The sequence below is a fragment of the Pristiophorus japonicus genome, chromosome 15, assembly GCF_044704955.1.
Source record: "Pristiophorus japonicus isolate sPriJap1 chromosome 15, sPriJap1.hap1, whole genome shotgun sequence".
Classification (NCBI taxonomy): Eukaryota; Metazoa; Chordata; class Chondrichthyes; family Pristiophoridae; genus Pristiophorus; species Pristiophorus japonicus.
The window spans coordinates 125,825,971-125,850,785 of NC_091991.1; the positions used below are offsets into that span (position 1 = coordinate 125,825,971).

The 24,815-nt window shown below is 46.2% G+C and overlaps 1 protein-coding gene across 1 annotated transcript in view; it reads left to right on the forward strand.

Annotated features, from left to right (window-relative positions):
* LOC139225857 (coiled-coil domain-containing protein 154-like) overlaps positions 1 to 24,815 on the forward strand; it is a 194,915-nt gene that overhangs the window by 67,430 nt on the left and 102,670 nt on the right. Inside the window, exons 4-5 of the mRNA XM_070856711.1 lie at positions 1,307 to 1,389; positions 8,341 to 8,436. Of these exons, the coding sequence (XP_070712812.1) occupies positions 1,307 to 1,389; positions 8,341 to 8,436 (179 nt within the window). The remainder of the gene's footprint in view (positions 1 to 1,306; positions 1,390 to 8,340; positions 8,437 to 24,815) is intronic.

Here is a 24,815-nt window from a genome sequence, read left to right on the forward strand (position 1 = left end):
TTCTTCCTACTGCTTCCTAACTATCTGTCTATCCTGCCTCCCTGCGGATACAGTACATGTCTCCATCTTTCCACCTCTTCCACCAAAACCTCCAGTGTAGTGTCTGAAAACCTTGGTACACGCTCTCACATGTTCAGCCATTGCTTACAGTGTCACAGCCCAGATTTGCTTTTGAAAACACTTCCATCACCTTGCAGCCACAATGCATCTGCCCTTTAAGAGGAGCAGGCTGCCTTTAACTTGCACTAGCCACTGGCGATATCGGGTCCCCTGCTGATGCATGCAGGCAATGAACATGTGGGGAGCGCTGGCTGCACACAGCAACCATGTAAAGCAATAGGTAGCACGGATTTACTGTGCTGCCTGCAACGCAATGAACAGCTCCGCGATCCCCACACCTGTTTTTGCCGGTTAATCCATTTCTCCCCACATGTCTTTTTCCAAGCTTTTGGTTATGCATGTTTCTTTTTTGTTTTTGTTCAATTTTATCCTTATATCAATGTGAAGCAGCTTGGGATATTTTTTTCTAAGTTGATGGTGCTATATAAATGCAAGTTGCTATTAATACATTCCACCAAGATGATGAATAATAGTAAATTCAAACTATTTGCACATTAATGATTTAAATGGTTTCGTAAATGATGTCTAGTGGCAACAGCACTCTTTTTCTGTTGCTTCTACTTGTGGGGCCATTTTCATTTTCTCGCAAATTTTGCTCCCATCCTCTTGCCTGTGGGAATAAATTCCTTAATGGGACACAATTCCTCAAATGCTGTGAACCTAAGTGGTGCCTTGCCTGATCGGTTATTATTGAGCTTTGACTATGAGTGCTGGCAGTCTGTATGACTGTGGGTCTGAAATTCATACAGACATATTTCCGGCATGGATTGGTGCATAGCAACCAGATGAATGTTTCCTGGCTGATTTTTCATTTTGCTTACTCCTTCCATAGGGGCACTGAGGCAACTGTAGTGCCCCAACCATTGTTGCTTGCTATGATCACACTGTTTTAACTACTTGAATTATTCTGTTTCCATTGAAGTAAATGTATTATAATAAATAAGTTTACTGTCATAATGCTATATATTAATACAGTGCTAGTACATAGGTAACATTGGAAGTAACTAGAAATTATTTGTATGTTTAGAGGAAATTAAGACATTCTTTTGTCAACTAAACATTCATATTTATATATAGTTTTTAATTTATCATGAAAACTGTAAACCTGTCAGAGAAAGATTAGTTCTCAGTTTTCATATGGGCTTCCTCTGGGAAGAAACTAAGAATATATTTATATATTTTACAGTTCGCCAGTTTACAGAAACAGAATGAATTTCAAAGTTATGCTGAACAGTCATGTATGCATATAAAGACCACCTTCGAACAGAGGTATATGTATTATTAGATGGTTGAAACCTTTTTTTACAATAGTGCAGCACACACATAATACACTGCAGTTGTTTGATTTTTTTTGCTGCTTATAATGGTAAAAAAATTTTTTTAAATAGATCTTTTGGCTCAAATATTTTAAATTACTTGATATCCCGTGGTATTGCTCATAGAGCATAGAAATCTGTGTTAATACCCAATTATTTAGTTTGTCTTTGCTTTCCATGTCAAAATAGTTTAAAGTTTGTTTTCTTCTTCCCCAATACTTATCTTGTGATCTTGTTTAGTTTTACAATGAATCCAGTAATCATTCTTTCCTGCTTACTTCCATTGATTCAAGATATGTTTACTTTTGGATAACTTGTTTGTATTTAAACATTTGTGGCTATGGTTTTAAATTATCTATACATCAAATTTTTTTTTAACATGTCCCGTAGCACTGTAGATTGTGATGAATTTTCTTTAAAGTTTTCATTAACAAAATCAATTTGTCCACTGCTCTCATTTTAAAAAGAGAGAAGGGAGAAAAGGAACTAAGCCGTATAGTCCAAGGGCTGCCTGGGCTGGGATGGAGGGAAGGCAGCAAATGGTTAAAGCTTGGACCTGGAGGGCCATGTCTTGATTCAAGGCCAAAAGGGAGGCACACAGTCAAGTTGCCCTCAGCTGAATATCTGTCTGCATTCGTATGGCAGCACCTCAGAATGTTGGCTTTAGCTGACTAGGCCAGGCTCTGAAAGTATCAGGGAAGGTTTACCCAAAGTCGGGGATGCTCATGCCAAACATGGTTTGTTGGGTTGTGTTTGTTTGGGAGAAGGTAGGGGGTTAGAAGGAGTGTTCGAAAGATGGGATGGGCACATTTATAAGTAAGTTTCTGATTTTCCTCAGTGTAAATTTCTTTGTTTATTATGTTATTTTTATTTTGGTACTTGTTTAGTGAAACTGGTAATGAACTGTCATAAAAATGTCTAAGAATTTCTTTTCCTTGAAATGTGATTAGAGAAATGTTTTTGGTCCATTCTTATGGCAGAGAATTTTTTTTTTGTATGATGTGTTTAGGAAGAATTTTTGGTGTCGGGAGAAAGATTTTGTGCAATATGATTGGTGAGATAAGAGAGGTAGAAAAAGATTAGTAAGTAAAAGACCTACTGCACAAAATTATCTATTTTGAAAAACAAAATTGACATAGTTATCATCGTAGGCAGTCCCTCGGAATCGAGGAGGACTTGCTTCCACTCCCTAAGTGAGTTCTTTGATGGCTGAACAGTCCGATACAGGAGCCACAGACCCTGTTACAGGTGGGACAGACATTTGTCGGGGGAAGAGGTAGGTAGGGCTGGATTGCCGCGTGCTCCTTCCGCTGCCTGCACCTGGCCTCTTCATGCTCCTTGCGTCAAGACTCAAAAAGCTCAATGCCCTCCCGGATGGACTTTCTCCACCTCGGGCGGTCTGCAGCCCAGGTCTCCCAGGTGTCAGTGATGATGTTGCACTTTACCAGGGAGGCTTTGAGGATGTCCTTATAACATTTCCGCTGTCCTCCTTTGGCTCGTTTACCATGAAGGAGCTCCGCATAAAGCATTTGCTTAAGGAGTCTCATATCTGGCATGTGTACTATGTGGCCTGCCCAGCGAAGCTGATCGAGTGTGGTCAGTGCTTCAATTCTGGGGATGTTAGCCTGGTCGAGGACACTGATGTTGGTGCGCCTGTCCTCCCAGGAGATTTGCAGGATCTTGCGGAGACATCGTTGGTGGTATATCTCCAGCGACTTGAGGTGCTATCTGCACATTGTCCATGCCTCAGACCCATATAGGAGGGCGGGTATTAGTACAGCCCTGTAGACCATGAGTTTGGTGGTAGATTTGAGGGCCTGGTCTTCAAACACACTTTTCTGCAGGCGGCCGAAGGTTGCGCTGGCGCACTGGAGGCGATCCTAAATCTCCGCATCAATGTCTGCCTTTGTTGATAAGAGGCTCCCGAGATATGGGAAATGGGAAATGGTCCACGTTGTCCAGGGCCATGCCGTGGATCTTGATGATTGGAGGGCAGTGCTGTGTGGCGGTGACAGGCTGGTGAGGGACCTTTGCCTTACGGATGTTAAGCGTAAGGCCCATGCTTTCAAATGCCTCAGTGCATACATTGACTTTATTCTGGAGTTCAGCCTCTGAAAGTGCACAGACGCAGGCATCATCCGCATACTGCAGCTCAATGACAGAGGTTGAAGTGATCTTGGACCTGACCTGGAGGCCAGCGGGGAGCTTGTTGATTCTAAGGTGGAGCATGGCCGCGAGGAAGATTGAGAAGAGGGTTGGGGCGATGACGCAGCCCTATTTGACCCCGGTCCGGACATGGATTGGGTCTGTAATGGATCCGTTGGTAAGGATCACGGCCTGCATGTCATCGTGACGCAGGCGAAGGATGTCGATAAACTTTTGGGGGCATCCGAAACGGAGGGGGATGCTCCATAGACCATCACGGTTGATAGCGTCAAAGGCCTTTGTAAGATCGAAAAAGGCCATGTATAAGGGCTGGCGCTGCTCCCTGCATTTTTCCTGCAACTGTTGCGTTGCAAAGATCATGTCTGTTGTGCCCCGTAGGGGACGAAATCCACATTGTGATTCCGGGAGGAGCTCCTCGGCCACAGGAAGATGATGATTGAGGAGAACTCGAGCGACAACTTTCCCAGTGGCTGAAAGCAGGGAGATTCCCCTGTAGTTGCCGCAGTCGGACTTGTCCCCTTTTTTAAAAATAGTCACAATCACTGCATCTCTAAGATCTCCCGGCATGCTCTCCTCCCTCCAAATGAGAGAGATGAGGTCATGTATCTGCGCCTACAGCACCTCTCCTCCATATTTTAGCACCTCAGCAGGGATTCCATCCACACCCGTAGCCTTGTTATTCTTAAGCTGTTTTATGGTTTTGTCAACCTTGTGCAGCATTGGAGTTTCACTGAGTTGGTGGCGGGTGGCTTGCTGCGGGATGGAATCGAGAACACTCGAATCAAAGGTAGAGTCTTGATTGAGGAGATCTCCAAAGTGCTCCTTCCATTGAGCCCTGACAGCCTCGATGTCCTTGATGAGTGTTTCCCCGTTCTTGGCCAGGAGTGGGGTGGGGCCTTGGGAGTTTGGACTGTAGGTGGCCTTGACTGCAGTGAAGAATCCTCGCATATCGTGGTTGTCGGCCAGTTGTTGTATCTCCTGTGCTTTCTCCATCCACCACCTGTTCTTTAGGTCCCGCGTTGTTGGACCTGAGCCTTGAGCCATCTGTAATGTTGTTTTGCAGTTCCCGAGTTGGGCTGTTGCTTGAGGCTCAGAAATGCTTTGCGCTTGCGATCTATTAGTTCTTCGATCTCCTGATCATTTTCATCAAACCAGTCCTGATGTTTTCTGGTTGAGTGACCAAGTGTCTCTTCACAGGCACTGGTTATAGAGGCCTGGAGGGCAAATCAAGCGCTATGGGGATTCAGCATCTTGGGGTCATCAAGGCACGCCAGATTGGCTGTGAGGTGCTGGCTGTATAGGGCTCTCTTAGCTGGGTGTCTAAGTGCCCCGGCATTAACTTTTTTGTGGAACTGCTTCTGCTGTCCCCTCTGCTTTGGGCCAATGTTAATGTTGATGATGGATCGGATTAGGCGGTGGTCTGTCCAGCAGTCGTCAGCTCCTGTCATAGCGCACATCCTTGCGATCCCTGGCTTAGATGATGACATAGTCAAGCAGATGCCAGTGTTTGGAGCGAGAATGTTGCCACGATGCCTTGTATTTGTCCCTCTGGCGGAACAGCGTGTTGGTAATGAGGAGTTCATGTTCTAGACATTTTGTCAGGAGTAGGGTACCGCTGGAATTGGGTTTCCCTACCCCCTCTCTGCCAATCACGCCTCCCCAGAGGGCTGTGTTTTTTCCAACCCTGGCATTAAAATCATCCATGAGGATCAATTTGTCGCCCGTGGGGACACGGGACAAGGATATCTCGAGGTTGGAATAAAAACCCTCTTTAGCTTCATCCTTTGCATTGAGTGTGGGGGCGTACGCGCTGATGACTGTGGCACATTGGTTCCGAGATAGAGTGATACGGAGAGTCATGAGGCGTTCGTTGACCCCACCAGGGGAGTCTTTGTGGCGGTCGACCAGCTCATTCTTGATGGCAAAGCCGACTCCGAGAAGGCGGCGTTCTGCCTCTGGTTTCCCTTTCCAGAAGAAGGTGTAACCTCCTCCATGTTCCTTCAACTGGACTTCGCCTGCCCGCCGGGTCTCGCTTAGGGCAGCGATGTCAATGTCATAAACTTCTGAGTTCCCGAAAACTATGGCGGTGCAGCGTTCCGGCCTGTTGCTGTTGGGATTGTCCATGAGGGTCTTGACGTTCCAGGTCTCGAACTTCATTCTGACGGAGTGGAAGATGCCTGTGCGTGAGTTCTTTTAATGTGGGGTGGTCGCTGCACACCGGCAACCACACGGGTTTAGCTGAACAAAGTCTTGGTCCAGTGGCAAGGGAGTCAAAGACAACGGGAGACCAGGCACAGCTCGATAAGCCGAATTGCCTACGGCGAAGTGTTGGCCGCAAGCTCGGCACCGGCTAGCGCCATTGATGTTAGGTGGCCCGAGGCTAGGTTGGGGGGCCAGGCATTAAGAAGGTGATTTCAAAGTTATTTTAAAAGTTAAAAGTTGATAAAGATTCCCAATAGTTATGGCAGGTGATCAGTTCACAGTGGCCATTATAAACACAAAAATTATGAGATGGTTAAAAACTTTTTTTTACAATAGTGCAGCACACACATAATACACTGTAGTTGTTGGCAACTTTTTTGCTGCTTATAATAAAATAAAAATTAAAAATAGCGCTTTTGGCTCAAATATTTTAAATTACATGAGTAAGATGATGTATGTTAGTGATGATTTAAGTTTTTTTTAAATTAATTTTGTTGGGTCAATTTATTTGTTGGAAGTAAACACTAAAATGGTTGATAAGCGAGGGCAGTAAAATTATATTATACTTGTGTTTGTTTATACGCTGTCTTTTGTAAAATATATATATAGAAAAGCTCCTGATTAAATATATATATTGAAGTTTAGAGACTCAGGGCTGGATTTTACCAACCTCGGCGGGTCCATGGCAGGCGACGTCGGTGGCAGGTCCTGGCCTTGCTGCTGGCTCCAGCCTGCTGTCCAACATGATTTTCTCCTGATTGGGCTTGTTAAGCCCGCCGAGTGCGTTCCCTGGGTCAATTGAAGGAAGCAGGTCTGATGATGTAATTTGATGGCACGTCATCAGCCGGTTTCCTTAAAGGGACCATGCGCAAATTAATTTTGACATTTGTACTGTCCGTTTTCTACAACATTGAGGTGCTGAAAACATTGACAAGCACTGCACAAAGATGCACAACTGCACCCAGGCTCTTATGAAGGGAGTCACAGCACGCAGGGAAATTCTCTTCCTTTCCCATGGGCAGACGAGACCTCCCCAGGAGTTTAACGCAACCTGCTTGCACAATGCACAGGAGGACACAAGCAGGGATGGCGTCAGGATGATCAGGCTGCAGTGGTGCAACCTTTCAATAGTTATCTCAGTAGATCACAATATGTTACTGAAAAGCCACACTCATCCTCATCCTGCTGTGCCACTCAACACAGCCCCATCACTCTACCTTCCCCACCCTACTCCTGTACATCCTTACACCAACTTACCTTGCACCTCCACCCATCCCTTACTATCTACATTCTCACTTCCCCATCTCACTAGCGACCCCTCCGACTCATCCTCAACCTAGTGCAATCATACCATCTAACAATATGCAAAGGTAAGCACTTGTGTATTTTAGCCAATGTTCATGTGACGTTTTTGTTAATGTGCTGTCAAACATTGAAATCTTTATTTTCAACACTTTGCGTTCTTGGACAGATTGGTATGAACTTTTGGAAGTGGAGTTGCAGTGAATGGTCAGACATAATGGTACCCCCTGCAATGCTAATGAATGTGAAATGAATGGCTTGGGCATTGTACGGGTGATTTATGGTGTTGGTATGGGGTGGTGCAAACCTGGTGGTTCATGTGGCAGCCAGGTTGTACACTGTCAAGTGAAGTAAATCTGGCCATGGTGAGGCTATCCCTGGCGTCCCAGGCAGCAATGTGGTCAGGTGCTGATGCCCCCTGTCCTGTGCAGCATCAGGTGATGGTGGAGAAGGTTGGTGTTGTTCGTGCTGCTGGTGTACCTGGTGTTGGGGATGATCGTGGTGAGATTTTGAGAACCAAGATGAGACAGTATAAACCGTACCCATTCTGATGTAATAGATGGCAGGTGAACTTGCGATGACAGAAGCGATCTGTCAATGATGAGAGAGGTTGTTCCAATGAGGTGAAACTGGATAGAGTTCGCTCCAAACACTTATGTGTCAGGTCTGCTCAGTGCTGACAGACTCGACATTTGGGAAGACACTTGGCAGCGGGTTGACAGTGGGTCTTGACATTTTCCCACCCAACCTGCCACCAATCGTGCCCGCTGACCCCCTGGAAACAAATTAAGTGGACAAAGTAGTAAGAGCAAAGACTGTTTTCACATTTATCAAGATTCTTACAAGACACAAAAAATGCTATTGAGTTGAGAATACTTTTTTTTTAATAACTTTAAAATAAAAATACATTCATTAACTTTTATAGCAAACAGTGTAATTGCCAATAAAACTAGCCAATTGTTATAAGTGGCATCCAACCCGATTGTCTAATGGGGCGTTTATCATCCTTAACTTGACACCTTAGTTGGATTTAAAAATAGTTTGTGAATTTTGTTTCTCCAGCATGATATAAATGAATAATAAAAGCATTTAAGTTACAATATGATATCATGTCAGAAAGTGGCTTTTCTTTTGGTGTTCCACAGCAATACTATTATTTTACTATTATGTTATTGACTTACAGATATTTTATGTAACTCAAAAAGCTAATACTAAGATTTATTTAAAATTGTAGACTGCTGCAAATTGAAGATGCATTCTCTTACATTAAGAGTAAACTAACTGTTCTTGAATCAGAAGGAAGGATTCTGGAGCAGAGGACTAATGTGAGGTAATATCTTTCTATTTACCAATAACCGACTGAAATAATATAGTTGTGTCTAAGAAAATGGGGCCCACATCTCTTTCAGAAAGCTCTTCAAAATGTTTGTCTGCAATCCTTCAAGTCACAGATTGCCAAAATGCTTTTTGAATGATAGTCAACTGACTGTACTTGGAGTGTATGGAGCACCTTTAGTAATGACTCCACGAGGCAGGGTATGGTGCTTTAACTGTGCAGACCCGCAGTCCTTTATTAGCAGCTTCTGAGTGCCAACAACAAGCTGTGTGTTCCTTTTTATACTGGGTTACCTGCCGTGTGCCGATAAGGTGTGTACAGTACAAGGGTACATTCAATGTTGCATACAGTGTTACAGACATCACACAGTAAACAGGCATGCATACACAACAATACTCCCCCCTGAGCATTTTTCATATCCTAGTTGTCATGACCAGGGGAGGTGATCAGTGGTGGGCTATGGGAGGTTGTGGTGAGGGTTGTGTGGTTGCCAGGTGTGTGACCCCTGTGCTTGAGGCTGGCCTCGTATGTTTCTCCTCCCTCACACACAAACCAAGTGGGTGTCACTGTTGTGGGAAACCTCGGGGAGGTAGCCACGGCAGCAGTGGGTGGTGTGTATACACTGTGATGTGGGTAGTTGTGGGGTGGTGGGCAGGGCCACAAGACTGGGTGGGCTCCTTGTCCACCAATGGGGATGAGGGTCAGGTCATCCCAGGGTTTGCCAGGGAAGCTGGAGGATGTTGGCTCTGGTGGCCAGGGGCTGTAGGAGTGATCTGGTGTCGGTTGCCATTGGTGGTGGCTGGGCTGCCCATTGACCACTGTCCCTGTAGTGGGTCTGCTTGCACTGCCTGAGTGTGTGTCCTGCAAGGGGCATCATATGGTCAGGTAGCCTGCTGGACCTGGGGGTCTCCCACAGGGGGATTCCATTGGCATTAGCGTGGTCCCTGTAGGACCCAATGTCCTTTGGCAGTGTCCTGCCGGTATATATGCCACCTTGGCTCTGATCACACATAGTCGAGCCTGCATTATACATTCTCGCACTTGCATCACTTTTGGGTGTCTGGGTTTCAACAGACATGGTTACATTAGGCATTTCACAATCTCTATCATTATTGTTAAGCATAATAAACTTGTTCTTAACCTTACTGACACCTGCATTCATCTCATTAGTCACATTAGTTAAACCAGCATCACAATTCATGGTTACATTGCATACATTTTCATACTTGCACCCTTTAATTGCATCTTTAGCTTTAAAGTCCGTGTACTCAAATAGTTGAAACTTCCCCTTTACATTTTTTTGGTTACCGGTCTCCTTTAAGGGAGCCTTCAAATCCGATTGGCCGCTCGATGTCACATGATGCTCCTCCACGTTGACTTGCATTTTGAATGCAGGTCTGCTGCTCACCACGCAGCAGCCATTTTTTGGTGCTCCTTTCTTCCACGTTCTTGTGGTGCTGCAGCCATTTTGTGGTCTTGTTGCAGGCAGACTGTGGTGGTCTTTTCTTCCACATGCTTGTGGTGCTGCAGTCATTCTGTGGTCTTGCTGCAGGCAGGCTGTGGTGCTCTTTTCTTCCACAGCACCACTTCGCTATACTGGGTTACCTGCCGTGTGCAGGCAACCCCTAGGTCTCCAGCAACAGCACCCTCTAGTGTACCGGTAAGGTGTGCACAGTACAAGGGTACATTCAATGTTGCATACAGTGTTACAGACATCACACAGTAAACAGGCATGCATACACAACAGTAATGATATGTTAAAGTTATGTAGAGCTATTGAGTAGTCAGAGAATAGATTCATAGAACACCACCATATGCTCAGAAAATCAAGCAAACATTTTGAACAAGGCTTGAGACATGCTGAGTCTGGTTATTTAAAGAGGTAACCAACCTTTGCACGGAAGGTTTCAAATTCCATCATTTGAGATTATAAGGAAATGTTTTGGAAGCAGGGGAAAAATGCATTGATTTACATGCAGCAGCAACATGTTTAGGAGACCGAACAGATAACGTGCTGTCCAGTACTCTACTGCATACAATAGATTAGAAAGTGATGGAGGTTTATAATTTATGTATGGTGAGGCAGAGGATCAATGGAACCGGAGATATTAATGGACAAGTTTGAGGAATATGCACATCTTAGAAGAATATTACAAATCAAAGATGTGTGTTTGTGTTTCAAACTCGAGGAGAAAACATTGATCAACATATAACTGATTTGTGAAAAAAAGACACGTCTAGTGAGTACGGGCCTCGCATGGATAATTTCATTAAAGACCTCGAAAGTCGTCCATATAAGAAATGATCAAATCAGATCCATGTTACTCAAAAAAAAAGTCTAGATCTGAAGAGCAGCTAAAGCTAGCAAAATACAGCTAGCCCACCATTAAAAGACCAGCAGTGCTATAAGAAACGAGTGAATCAGAGATGTGACTTAAATTTTAAAAAAACTCAGATCAAGCTGGTCAACAGATCATGAATTCTAATTCATGCTCAGGCAGGCTAAAGGGACCATTTGGCCTTCTCATGCTCCTATATTTTATAATTACTTAGGTAAATTGCATGAGAAAAAAAACAACCATTCTGCGGTTAAACATAGATGCAGTTTAAAAAAAAAAAATTGTAAAGTGGCAAAGTGAAAGCAAAAACACCCTCATCAATGAAGCGAAGAATTAAAAGAAGTCTGAGAGTGAAAATGAATTTTTAATGGTTGCACCTCAGACAGCTAATAGCGGTCAACCTCAAGATGAATGACAAAACTGTTTGTTATAAACTAAAGATGGGAGCTCAATCTGTCATGCCACAGTCAGTTTACAGGAAGCCAAGTATAAAATTGAGCAAGTCTAATGCAAATTTGGTCACAGAAAAATTTAACATGTGATGTGTATATAATGGGAAATACCAAAGTTTTGAATTTCAAATTCTGGAGCAATGGGTAAAGTCAGTCATTGGTCTTTTGAGTATGCTAACTATTGGGATTGATCAAATAAATTAATATAGTCATTAATAATAAATGTTTAAAAGTGATCAAGAAGTATGTTGGCATTTAAAATCTTCAAACAGAGCATACGACTAAAGATAAATGCTCAACCAGTTATATATCCACCAAGAAAAGTGCCTATTATCCTTTCTGATAAAAGTTTTTGATTAGCTAGATATAATGGAGAAACTTAGTATAATAAAGAAATCAAAGAACCAAGCCAGCGGGTCAGTGGTACAATGACATTCGTCAAGCCAAGTTGTTAATGAGTGAAAAATTACCTCAATGCTAAGAACTGAAATAAGGCCATAGAAAGAGAACATTATCCAGTGTAAGCCATAGATGAAGTAACGTCACGGTGATCAAACACAAAGATGTTCAGTAAACATGACACAAATTATGGATATTGACAAGTACAATTGATTGAACACTCGTCAAAGTTGTGCACATTTAATAGTCCTTTTGGCATAGAAACATAGAAAATAGGTGCAGGAGTAGGCCATTCGGCCCCTCGAGCCTGCACCGCCATTCAATAAGATCATGGCTGATCATTCCCTCAGTACCCTTTTCCTGCTTTCTCTCCATACCCCTTGATCCCCTTAGCCGTACGGGCCATATCTAACTCCCTCTTGAATATATCCAATGAACAGGCATCAACAACTCTCTGCGGCAGGGAATTCCACAGGTTAACAACTCTCTGTGTGAAGAAGTTTCCCCTTATCTCAGTCCTAAATGGCCTACCCCTTTTCCTAAGACTATGTCTCCTGGTTCTGGACTTCCCCAACATCGGGAATATTCTTCCTGCATCTAACTTGTCCAGTCCTGTCAGAATCTTATACGTTGCTATGAGATCCCCTCTCATCCTTCTAAACTCCAGTGAATAGAGGCCCAGTTGATCCAGTCTCTCCTCATATGACAGTCCAGCCATCCCTGGAATCAGTCTGGTGAACCTTCGCTGCACTCCTTCAAAAGCAAGAACATCCTTCCTCAGATTAGGAGACCAAAACTGAACACAATATTCTAGGTGAGGCCTCACTAAGGCCCTGTACAACTGCAGCAAGACCTCGCTGCTCCTATACTCAAATCCCCTAGCTATGAAGGCCAACGTGCCATTTGCCTTCTTCATCGCCTGCTGTATCTGCATGCCCACTTTCAGTGACTGATGAAAATGACACCCAGGTCTTGTTGCACCTCCCCTTTTCCTAATCTGCCGTCATTCAGATAATATTCTGCCTTCGTGTTTTGGCCCCAAAATGGATAACCTCACATTTATCCACATTATACTGCACCTACCATGCATTTGCCCACTCACCTAACCTGTCCAAGTCACCCTGCAGCCTCTTAGCATCCTCCTCACAGCTCACACCACCACCCAGTTTAGTGTCATCTGCAAACTTGGAGATATTACACTCAATTCCTTCATCTAAATCGTTAATATATATTGTAAAGAGCTGGGGTCCCAGCACTGAACCTTGCGGCACTCCACTAGTCACTGCCTGCCATTCTGAAAAGGACCCGTTTATCCCGACTCTCTGCTTCATGTCTGCCAACCAGTTCTCTATCCACATCAGTACATTACCCCCAATACCATGCGCTTTGATTTTGCACACCAATCTCTTGTGCGGGACCTTGTCAAAAGCCGTTTGAAAGTCCAAATACACCACCATCCACTGGTTCTCCCTTGTCCACTCTGCTAGTTACATCCTCAAAAAATTCCAGAAGATTCGTCAAGCATGATTTCTCTTTCATAAATCCATGCTGACTTGGTCCGATCCTGTCACTGCTTTCCAAATGCGCTGCTATTTCATCCTTAATGATTGATTCCAACATTTTCCCCACTACTGATGTCAGGCTAACCGGTCTATAATTACCCGTTTTCTCTTTCCTTCCTTTTTTAAAAAAGTGGTGTTACATTAGCTACCCTCCAGTCCATAGGGACTGATCCAGAGTCGATAGACTGTTGGAAAATGATCACTATTTCTAGGGCCACTTCCTTAAGTACTCTGGGATACAGACTATCAGGCCCCGGGGATTTATCGGCCTTCAATCCCATCAATTTCCCCAACACAATTTCCCACCTAATAAGGATATCCTTCAGTTCCTCCTTCTCACTAGACCCACTGTCCCCTAGTACATTCGGAAGGTTATTTTTGTCTTCCTTCGTGAAGACAGAACCGAAGTATTGGTTCAGTTGGTCTGCCATTTCTTTGTTCCCCATTATAAATTCACCTGAATCTGACTGCAAGGGACCTACGTTTGTCTTCACTAATCTTTTTCTCTTCAGTCAGTTTTGCAGTCAGTTTTTATGTTCCTTGCAAGCTTCCTCTCCTACTCTATTTTCCCCTCTTAATTAAACCCTTTGTCCTCTTCTGATGAATTCTAAATTTCTCCCAGTCCTCAGGTTTGTTGCTTTTTCAAGCCAATTTATATGCCTCTTCCTTGGCTTTAACACTATCCTTAATTTCCATTGTTAGCCATGGTTGAGCCATCTTCCCTGTTTTATTTTTACTCCAGACAGGGATGTACAATTGCTGACGTTCATCCATGTGATATTAAATGTTTGCCATTGCTTATCCACCGTCAACACTTTAAGTATCTTTGTCAGTCTATTCTAACCAATTCACGCCTCATACTATCAAAGTTACCTTTCCTTAAGTTCAGGACCCTAGTTTCCAAATTAACTGTGTCACCTTAATAAAGAATTCTACCATATTATGGTCACTCTTCCCCAAGGGGCTTCGCACTAAAAGATTGCTAATTAGTCCCTTCTCATTACACATCACCCAGTCTAGGATGGCCTGTCCTCTAGTTGGTTCCTCGACATATTGGTCTAGAAAACCATCCCAAATACACTCCAGGAAATCCTCCTCCACCGCATTGCTACCAGTTTGGTAAGCCCAATCAATATCTAGATTAAAGTCGCCCATGATAACTGCTGTACCTTTATTGCACACATCCCTTATTTCTTGTTTGATGCTGTCCCCAACCTCACTACTACTGTTTGGTGGTCTGGACACAACTCCCACTAGCGTCTTCTGCCCTTTGGAATTCCGTAGCTCCATCCATACCGATTCCACATCATCCAGGCTAATGTCCCTCCTTACTATTGCATTAATTTCCTCTTTAACCAGCAATGCCACCCCGCCTCCTTTTCCTCTCTGCCTATCCTTCCTAAATGTTGAATACCCTGGATGTTGAGTTCCCAGCCTCGGTCACCCTGGAGGCATGTGTCTCCGTGATGCCAATTACATCATATCCGTTAACTGCTATCTGCGCAGTTAATTCGTCCACCTTATTCCGAATACTCCTCGCATTGAGGCACAGAGCCTTCAGGCTCGTCTTTAACACACTTTGCCCCTTTAGAATTTTTCTGTAAAGTGGCCCTTTTTGGTTTTACCTTGGGTTTCTCTGCCCTCCACTTTTACTATTCTTATTTCTATCTTTTGCTTCTGCTTCCATTCTACTTTCCTCTGTCTCCCTGCATAGGTTCCCATCCCCCTGCCATGTTATTTTAACTCCTCCCCAACAGCACTAGCAAACACTCCCCCTAGGACATTGGTTCCGGTCCTGCCCAGGTGCAGACCATCCGGTTTGTACTGGTCCCACCTCCCGCAGAACCGGTTCCAATGTCCCAGGAATTTGAATCCCTCCCTTCTGCACCACTCCTCAAGCCACGTATTCATCTGAGCTATCCTGCGATTCCTTCTCTGACTAGCACGTGGCACTGGTAGCAATCCTGAGATTGCTACTTTTGAGGTCCTACTTTTTAATTTAGCTCCTAGCTCCCTAAATTCGTCTCGTAGGACCTCATCCCGTTTTTTACCTATATGCACCACGACAACTGGCTGTTCACCCTCCCTTTTCAGAATGTCCTACACCCGCTCCGAGACATTCTTGACCCTTGTACCAGGGAGGCAACATACCATCCTGGAGTCTAGGTTGCGGCCGCAGAAACACCTATCTATTCCCCTTACAATCGAATCCCCTATCACTATAGCTCTCCCACTCTTTTTCGTGCCCTCCTGTGCAGCAGAGCCAGCCATGGTGCCATGAACTTGGCTGCTGCTGCCCTCCCCTGATGAGTCATCCCCCTCAACAGTACCCAAAGCAGTGTATCTATTTTGCAGGGGGATGACCACAGGGGACCCCTGCACTACCTTCCTTGCACTGCTCTTCCTGCTGGTCACCCATTTACTATCTAGCTGTACACCCTTTTCCTGCAGTAAGACCAACTTGCTAAACGTGCTAGTCACGTCATTCTCAGCATCGTAGATGCTGCAGAGTTCATCCACCCTCAGCTCCAGTGCCGCAATGCGGTCCGTCAGGAGCTGGAGATGGATACACTTCCCGCACACGTAGTCATCAGGGACACCGAAAACGTCCCTGACTTCCCACATAGTACAGGAGGAGCATAACACGTGTCCGAGCTGTCCTGCCATGACTTAACCCTTATATTACTTAATTTGGCAACAACAATGCTAAAAGTTACTTACTGATAGAGAAAAGAAAAAGAAAAACTACTTACGAATCACCAGCCAATCACTTACCCCCTTGGCTGTGACATCACCTTTCAATTTCTTTCTACTTCTTTTTTGCCTCCCCGCTGCAGCTGCACAGGCTGGGCCTCTCCGACTCACCAACTGGGCCCTTTATAGGCCTCAGACGCTGCCCGGACTTCCGCCTCCTCGACTGCCTCTCCGACTCACCGGCTGGGCCTCTCCGACTCACCGGCTGGGCCTCTCCGACTCACCGGCTGGGCCTCTCTGACTCACCGGTTGGGCCTCTCCGACTCACCGACTGGGCCTTTTATAGGCCTTGGATGCTGCCCCGGACTCCAGCCTCCTCGACTGCCTCTCCGACTCACCGACTGGGCCTTTTACAGGCCTCAGACGCTGCCCGGACTTCCGCCTCCTCGACTGCCTCTCCGACTCACCAGCTGGGCCTCTCCGACTCACCGGCTGGGCCTCTCCGACTCACCGGCTGGGCCTCTCCGACTCACCGGCTGGGCCTCTCTGACTCACCGACTGGGCCTTTTATAGGCCTTGGATGCTGCCCCGGACTCCAGCCTCCTCGACTGCCTCTCCGACTCACCGACTGGGCCTTTTACAGGCCTCAGACGCTGCCCGGACTCCCGCCTCCTCAACTGCCTCTCCGACTCACCGACTGGGCCTTTTACAGGCCTCGGATGCTGCCCCGGACTCCAGCCTCCTCGACTGCCTCTCCGACTCACCGACTGGGCCTTTTACAGGCCTCAGACATTGCACGGACTCCCGCCTCCTCGACTGCCTCTCCAACTCACTGACTGGGCCTTTTATAGGCCTCGGACGCTGCCCTGGACTCCCGCCTCCTCGACTGCCTCTCCGACTCACCGACTGGGCCTTTTATAGGCCTCAGACGCTGCCCCGGACTCCCGTATCCTCGACTCACCGACTGGGCCTTTTGTAGGCCTCACACGTTGCCCGGACTCCCGCCTCCTCGACTGCCTCTCCGACTCCGATATCAAGCAGTCTCTAATAAGAACGGCTTTTGAAATGCTGGCCTGGCAGTGGAACACTCTAAAGACAAAGCCAAGTGCGTTGCTAGTATACCAGAATACCCTTTAGGATCACCTCAGTCCAGAATTCTTTTTAAGGTATTATGTTATGGATGCTAGATGCCATTGAATGAGTGAAAGTTATTGTAGATAATATCCTGAGGACTTGAGACAGATGAAAAAAGGTGGCAGTAAGTAAATGCATGAAAAAACCAAGCAACTAAAAAGACCGACAACAGTATGTTGGCACGGTGAACTATTTAAGCAAATTCCTGTCTAATTTGTGATGTTAGAATACTACTTGAAAAAGACATGGAGCATGATTGAAGAGTTCAGAACAATTTGTGATGGAAGTGCTAGGAGACGATAAAGACAGTGAAGATTAGTGCTGATGCTTTCAGTTCAGAAATGGATTCCATATTACTGCAGGAAGAACAACCATAGAGGAAGACAGACTGGATCGACTAGGCTTATATTCACTGGAATTTAGAAGAATGACAGGGGATCTCATAGAAGCATATAAAATTCTGACGGGATTGGACAGGTTAGATGCAGGAAGAATGTTCCTGATGTTGGGGAAGTCCAGAACCATGGGTCACAGTCTAAGGATAAGGGGTAAGCCATATAGGACCGCGATAAGGAGAAACCTTTTCACCCAGAGAATTGTGAACCTGTGGAATTCTCTACCACAGAAAGTTGTTGAGTCCAGTTCGTTGGATATATTCAAAAGGGAGTTAGATGTGGCCCTTATGGGTAAAGGGATCAGAGCGTATGGAGAGAAGGCAGAAGTGGGATATTGAAGTTGCATGATCAGCCATGATCATATTGAATGGTGGTGCAGGCTCGAAGGGCCGACTAGCCTGCTCCTGCACCTATTTTATATGTTTCTATGTATGCCTTTTGAGAATTTATAGTAACTCACTGCAGATATCCCACAGCAGTTAAAGACTTTACAGCTGTAATATTTGAATGCAAAAAGTCCCAACGATAAATATATGCAAGGAATGTTGTGATGTGTGATCATAAACCTCTTGAGACAATTGTGAAAATGCTGCTTCATCGCTTCTGTTGCTGACTGCAAAGAAGCTACCTGAAATAAGTTTGGACAGTCTCAATCCAATTAGGTAAATTGGGAATCTCTTAGAGATAGCTAGTGCAGAAAATGGAAAGAAAATGTAATTCTAGTAGAGTAGGGGTGATCTTCTGAGATAGGGCAGGATCGAGGAAGTTTTACTCTGCATCTTGTTTTATTATACCTTACCTGGAAGTGTTTGATGTTGGCTCTAACATCTCCAGCATTGAAGCACTGACCACACTCGATCAGCTCCGTTGGGCAGGCCACATAGTTTGTATTATGTCTGTGATGTACTCACGAATGACTCCACGAGGCAATGTGTTGTACTCAAACTGTAGTGACCTTGGTCCTTTATTCCAAGCTCCAGAGTGAGGCACAAGCATGGTGTGCGGCCTTTTATAGTGCGCCCTGCCACCAGGGCAGGAAACCCCCGGTCTCCACCAGTTGCACACTCTAGTGGTGCCAGCATGTATATACACAGTGTAAACCTTATTGATAGTACATCAGGTAACCAAGTATCCATCTTATGCACACACACTGACTAGAGAGAGAGTACATCCATATACAACATCACTCTCCCCCAAGTCCTTTGTGCCAATTACCTTTGCACAATGTGCTCTGGCTTAGCTCTCCCCAGACTTAAGTGCCAATAGCCCTTGCACCTTGTCTTTGCTTTGGCTTGGCTCTCTCCCTGTTAACCCCAAGTCGTTTTGCCCCAAAATTGGGTGGTGGTTACCAGATTGGATGGTTCGATGATGCAGTGGAGGTTCCAATGGGTTCTGGGTGTGATCCATGTGTGTGTCCATGGCTCCATGCATCCATTTCCCCCTCCCCCCAACCCCCCCTCCCCCCACAGCGAAATTATGCAGCTGGCCCGTTTCATTAACATACAGGATCAGACACAGTGCAAGTACAAAGAAAGGAAGAACATTTTTTTTTTTACAGTTTGTATCGTGACACCTTGGTTCAGTGACTTACATTCGTTACGTTTTACGGTTGTGCGCCAGGATTGGATAGATTGCATTCATGGTTCAGTCATGGTCAGTACTGAGGTAGCAGTTCAGTTATGCGAGGACGCTCGTTCCAGAACAACTGGATGGGATCCTGGTCACCTGGTGACGGCGCTGCGCTCCCTGCTAGCGGGGTGGGCTTGGTTTGCTCACCTAGCCAGGACGCAGGATCTTTGCCATTGCCTAGTGGTGGGCAGAGCCACAGATGTGTGTGGCCTCCCTGTCCTCCTTTGAGGACTGCAGAATCTTCTGCCTGCTCTCTAACGGTGTTGGGAACCTGGCTGTTCCAGGTCCCATTTGGGGAACTCATTGGTTCTGACCTTTCGCTTCCGGACATGGCCGAGGTAGCGACTGGGTCTGGGGGCTGCGCCGTCTCAACCCAGGTAGTGGGCAACGGCGGCCGACTGTACGTATTGGCGCCGTTTTCGTTTCCGGGTCCTAGGCGAATAGTGTCATCGGGTGCCTGCAGCATGGGATGGACCTAAGGCAGGGTATCAGAATCAGTGCCTTCACCCTCCTGAGGTCGCTCGCTTGCTACTTTTGGGGATACTCTATTCCCGACATCTTGCAACAACATTTTGTTCTTTACATTAGGAATAGTACCGACAATTCGCACCAACATTTTGTTCACAATCTTAATCGGTTTGTTACATTGATTGCCTTGCATACAATTTCCCTTTAAGTTCAGGTGGTTGCAGGTCTCCTTTAAAAGAACCCTGCTGGCTTTACCCCAGTCAAATCCTTTGTTAGACACCACGTGTTGGTCCCTCAGCATTGCACCTCGTGATGTTGCCGCAGCCATCTTTTTTTTCAGCTACGCTGCCCCTCGCTGCAGCAGGGATGCAATCTTGCCTTTGTCCTCGAGGTCGACTGCCTTGATCCTTCTGTCCCGCGATTCTGCCACAAAAGCTGGTAGAATGCCTGTGAATTCGATCTTCCTCCCCGGGAGTTCTGCCACTGGAGCCGGGAAGGCACTTTTAGGTCGTTCCAGTTGGATCATTGCCACACGGTCGTGATAGACGGTCTGTGCCTCAGGTGCTGCGCTGGTCTGTTCTCTGGTGCCTGGCCCAAGTGAAGGTGAGGTTTTGCTCTGCCTCTGAGCACGGGGGACATCGATTGCTTCCCATTTCCACTGGATCTTCCCCATCCACCACCTTCCGAGTAGCATTGGACCATCACCTGCAACAATCCAGAGGTAACTTGTGCACCACGCCATAATGGATTACACTTACATCCGCACTACCAAGGACTGGGATCAGCTCCTTGGTATAGGTGCACAACTTTTCCTACACTGGAACCAGCTTGGGTCGTTTTTCGTTCCATAGCCACTCGAAGGCATCCTGGCTCATCACTGGCTGGCTCGCTCCCGTGTCCACTTCCATGAAGACTGGAATGCCATTTATCTTGTCATCCATCTTCACTGGAGGACAATCGGTGGTGCTGGTATACACTCCATATGCTGCTGCTTGTGGCTGAGCTGCCTCTCTGGCCAAATCATCATACTCCCTGATGGATTCAAAGTCATCTACCGACTCCTCTGCTAGACAGTGAGTCGTATTTCTTTTACACATACGCTGGAGGTGGCCCTTCGTATTATAGGTTTTGCATACGTACTCAGCAAATTGACACTGGTGAGTCCTATAGTTTCCTCCGCAACGCCAGCATGGTGTTACTCGATTAGCACCCCTCGGCAGAGTCTGAGTTCTGGAACCCTGAAGTCTGTACTCTCTGCCCTGGGCAGAGCCACGTTCTGCAGTCTTGCCTGTGACAGGCACCATTCTGTGAACAGTACTTGCCGGGTTTGAGTCCACAGAATGAATGATTTGCTTGGTGCTGCAGGTTGAGGTCATGAACGCCTGACTGATGCTGATGGCCTTCTGCAGGTTGACTCTGGTGTCGGCAAATAATAGCTTGTTAAGGAGGCCCTCGTGGCCGATTCCCTGCGTGCCAAAATCACACGGTGCCACAAATCTCCTGAAGTCGGCAGCATATTTTGCAATCTCCTGGCCCTCAGGTCTGCGGTGAGTGTAGAATCTGTATCCGGCCGTGAGGATGCTCTTTTTTGGTTTTAGTTGGTCGCGAATTAGTTCAGTTAGCTCATCGAATGTCTTATCCTTGGCCTTCGTGGGTGCCAGCAAGTCCCTGACGAGGCGGTAGACCTCGGGCCCACAACTGGTCAGCAGTATAGCCTTGCGTTTCTCCGCCAATGTGTCCGTCTCCCCTGCCAGGTCGTTTGCTACGAAATATTGCTCGAGCCTTTCCGTGAAGGCATCCCAATCATCACCCTCTGCGAAGTCTTTTAGTGTGCCAAAGGTAGCCATGTAATGTGTTGTACTCAAACTGTAGTGACCTTGGTCCTTTATTCCAAACTCCAGAGTGAGGCACAAGCATGATGCGCAGCCTTTTATACTGGGCCCTGCCAACAGGGCAGGAAACCCCCGGTCTCCACCAGTTGCACCCTCTAGTGGTGCCAAAATGTATATATACAGTGTAAATCTTATTGGTAGTACATCAGGTAAACAAGTCTCCATCTTATGCAACCACACAGTGACTACAGAGAGAGTAATCCATAGTCTGCAGATGCAGCAGTTCGCATGCCAGACACAAGACACCCAAAGCAAGTGCTCTACTCAGAGTTCCTTCACGGCAAGCGAGCCAAAGGTGGGCAGCGGAAACACTACAAGGACACCCTCAAAGCCTCCCTGATAAAGTGCGACATCCCCACTGACACCTGGGAGTCCCTGGCCCAAGACCGCCAAGAGGAAGTGCATTCACCGAGAGCGTGCAGAAATCAAGCGCAGGCAGCGGAAAGAGCGTGCGACAAATTAGTCCCACTCACCCCTTCCCTCATCGACTATCCGTCCCACCTGTGACAGAGTCTCTGGCTCTCATATTGGACTGTTCAGCCACCAAAGAACTCACTTCAGGAGTGGAAGCAAGTCTTCCTCGATTCCGAAGGACTCCCTATGATGATGATGAGGTGCCTGAAATGGGAAGAATTCTATTCCTTAGCACCAAGACATTTCACCTTGAAAAAGAGAAAAATTGAAAATTAAAGGAAAACTTCAAAAAGACTGCAGAGTGTTGCTTAAGTTGCATAAGTCCAGCTTGGCAGTGGAATACAAGAAGGTAGGACAGGGCTGTGTGTAGCTGATTCACTAAGTTAAACTATTTACATCACCTCTAGCTTACACAGGGTAGAATGTGGGAGGCCAGCCAAGAATGCTGTTGGAAGAGTCAGTCTAGAGGTAACAAAGGCATGGATGAGGGCTTCAACAGCGGATGAGTTGAGGCAAGAGTGGAGACTTGTAATGTTACGGAGTTGGAAATTGGCGGTCTTAGTTATGCTGCGGATATGTGGTCGAAAGCTAATTTCAGGGTTAAATATGACACCAAGGTTGCGAACAGTGTATTTCAGTCTCAGACAGAAGTTGGGGAGAGGAATGGAATCAGTGGTTAGGGAACGGAGTTTACCTGCCATCGAAGGCACAGGTGACAATGTTGATCAAATAACTATGGGCTCAATTTTACCCAGTAATTTGCGGCATTTTTTGGGGGGGGCACTGCTTTTTTGGGCCTAAATTTTAAAAATCCAAGTTTCCCCAAAGATTGTGCACCAGCATAACTTATTTTCGATATTTTTTTTTTAGGTTAGTTTTTTTTGCGTCATGGGCCCCATGTAACCTGATGTCTGCACCAGTTTTTCACATTTATGCAAGTTTAGCCAACTTACATTTTTCCTAGGATGGCATATCTGACCACTCCCAAAAAACCTTCTGGGCACTTAAGAAAAACCAGCGCACATTAAAAAATCAGCACAGAAAGATGCCATTGTTTTTCGGCGAAGTTTTGGAGGCAGTTAAGAACACATTAACTATGTATCATCAAGCTTAAATTTTTCCAACTGAAAATGCAGAAAATGGAAGTTTCATGCAATTCTTCAATTTTAGATTTTTTAAAAAGTGCCATGCCACCACTGAAAGTCTCCAAACCGGGCTCGAGGGTCGGACCATCGGCCGGCAGAATCTGTCCCTCGCCCGGACACGGGACTCAGCTTCAAAATAAGCCCGGGGAGAGGGTGTGTGTGTGTGGAAGCCGAAATGAAGGGATGAGAACCCTTACACTATGCAGCAAGCAGCATCAAATGAAGCCTTGACGGGGGAGGGGGGGGATCATTTCCCAATCTAAGCAAGCCTATTGCGCATGCTCAGACCTGGGTGTGGTCCACACTAGGACGTTGACCTTGGGGAGAGAGAGACAACAAAGAAGCTTGTCCTGCCTGCTGTTTTGAGCTTCTTGCAAAGGTACAATTTAATCATGGGGGCAATACTGACCATGCCATACTTTGTGCAAACCTTCTGCATGATGGTGCTGCGGAGGAGACAATTGATTCAACGTCATCGCACGAGGAACCTCCGAGCACGTAGGATGATGGGCAGGAAGCCTTACCCACGTCGGGTATATCGAGACAGACGTTCATACCTGCACCTGAATGATGCAGGCTGTGTGAGAAGACTGCGTTTCTGCAAAGAAGTTGTAACTGAGATCTGAGTTAGTAAAAGCAGACCTGCAACCTAGAAGCGTCAGGAGGACTGCTTTGTCAGTTGAAGTGAAGGTTACAGCTGCACTTTCATTCCATGCAGCTGGATCGTTCCAGGCCACAACTGGGCGCCATCTCTCAACATGCAACACATATCTGCATTCGGCAGGTGAACTGCTGCACTATATGCCCGGAGGAATGACTACATAAAGTTCCCCATGATCGCCCAGGCAATGCATGACAAAGCTGTGGGCTTCTCCAGGATTGCTGGCTTCCCAAAGGTACAGGGCTGCATTGGTTGTACCCACATTACCTTGTGAGCACCTTTTGGAGGATTTTGAGATGTACAGGAACAGAAAAGGCTTCCACTCCATTAATGTGCAACTCGTGTGTGACGACATGCATCGCATCATGTCAGCTGATACAAGATACCCTGGGAGCACCCATGATGCCTTCATCCTACGTAAGAGCACTATATCTGCCATGTTTAAGCAGCAGCCAGAAGGGCAGAGCTGGCTACTGGGGGACAAAGGGTATGGCCTCATCACCTGGCTCATGATGCCCCTAGGCATAACCCGGACGGAATGTCGCACATTGCAATGCACAACATAATAGAGAGGACCATTGGCATCTTGAAACAGCGTTTCTGATGCCTGGACCATTCCAGAGGCTACTTGCAATATTCCCCTGAGATTGTGGGTCAGTGCACTGTTGAGTGCTGCATGCTGCATAACTTAGCCATCATGAGGCAGCAGCAGCTGGTAGTAGAAGACCCACCTGAGGTGAGAGTGGCTGATGATGAGGAGGAAGATGGAGATTGTAAAGACTTTACACAATACCACAAATCCACACGAGGCACATTCTATGGACAAGGTTACTCCATGACCTGAACCTTTATTCACAGGACCCAGAAGTGATGACCCTATGTGGGACCTCCCTTTATATACCTGGTGACCAGGTGAGGAGTGTCTCCCACAAGTTCACCCCCTGTGGTCAAGGTGTGCATTTCTTATGTATATACAGTATTGCAGTGTTGTTACATAAAGGTTACATACATGACAGAGATGACGAGGAGGAGGACAAGGGAAGCCAATCAACTACCTGAACCCGGAGCAGGACGGCGGAGGAGGGTGGGCCTTCATGTCCCTTTAACGAATGCTCAAACCTTGCGCCAGCAGCTCATCCGTGAACGCTTTGCTGCCTGGAGGCTCAGCGGCAATTGTTCAAAATGGATC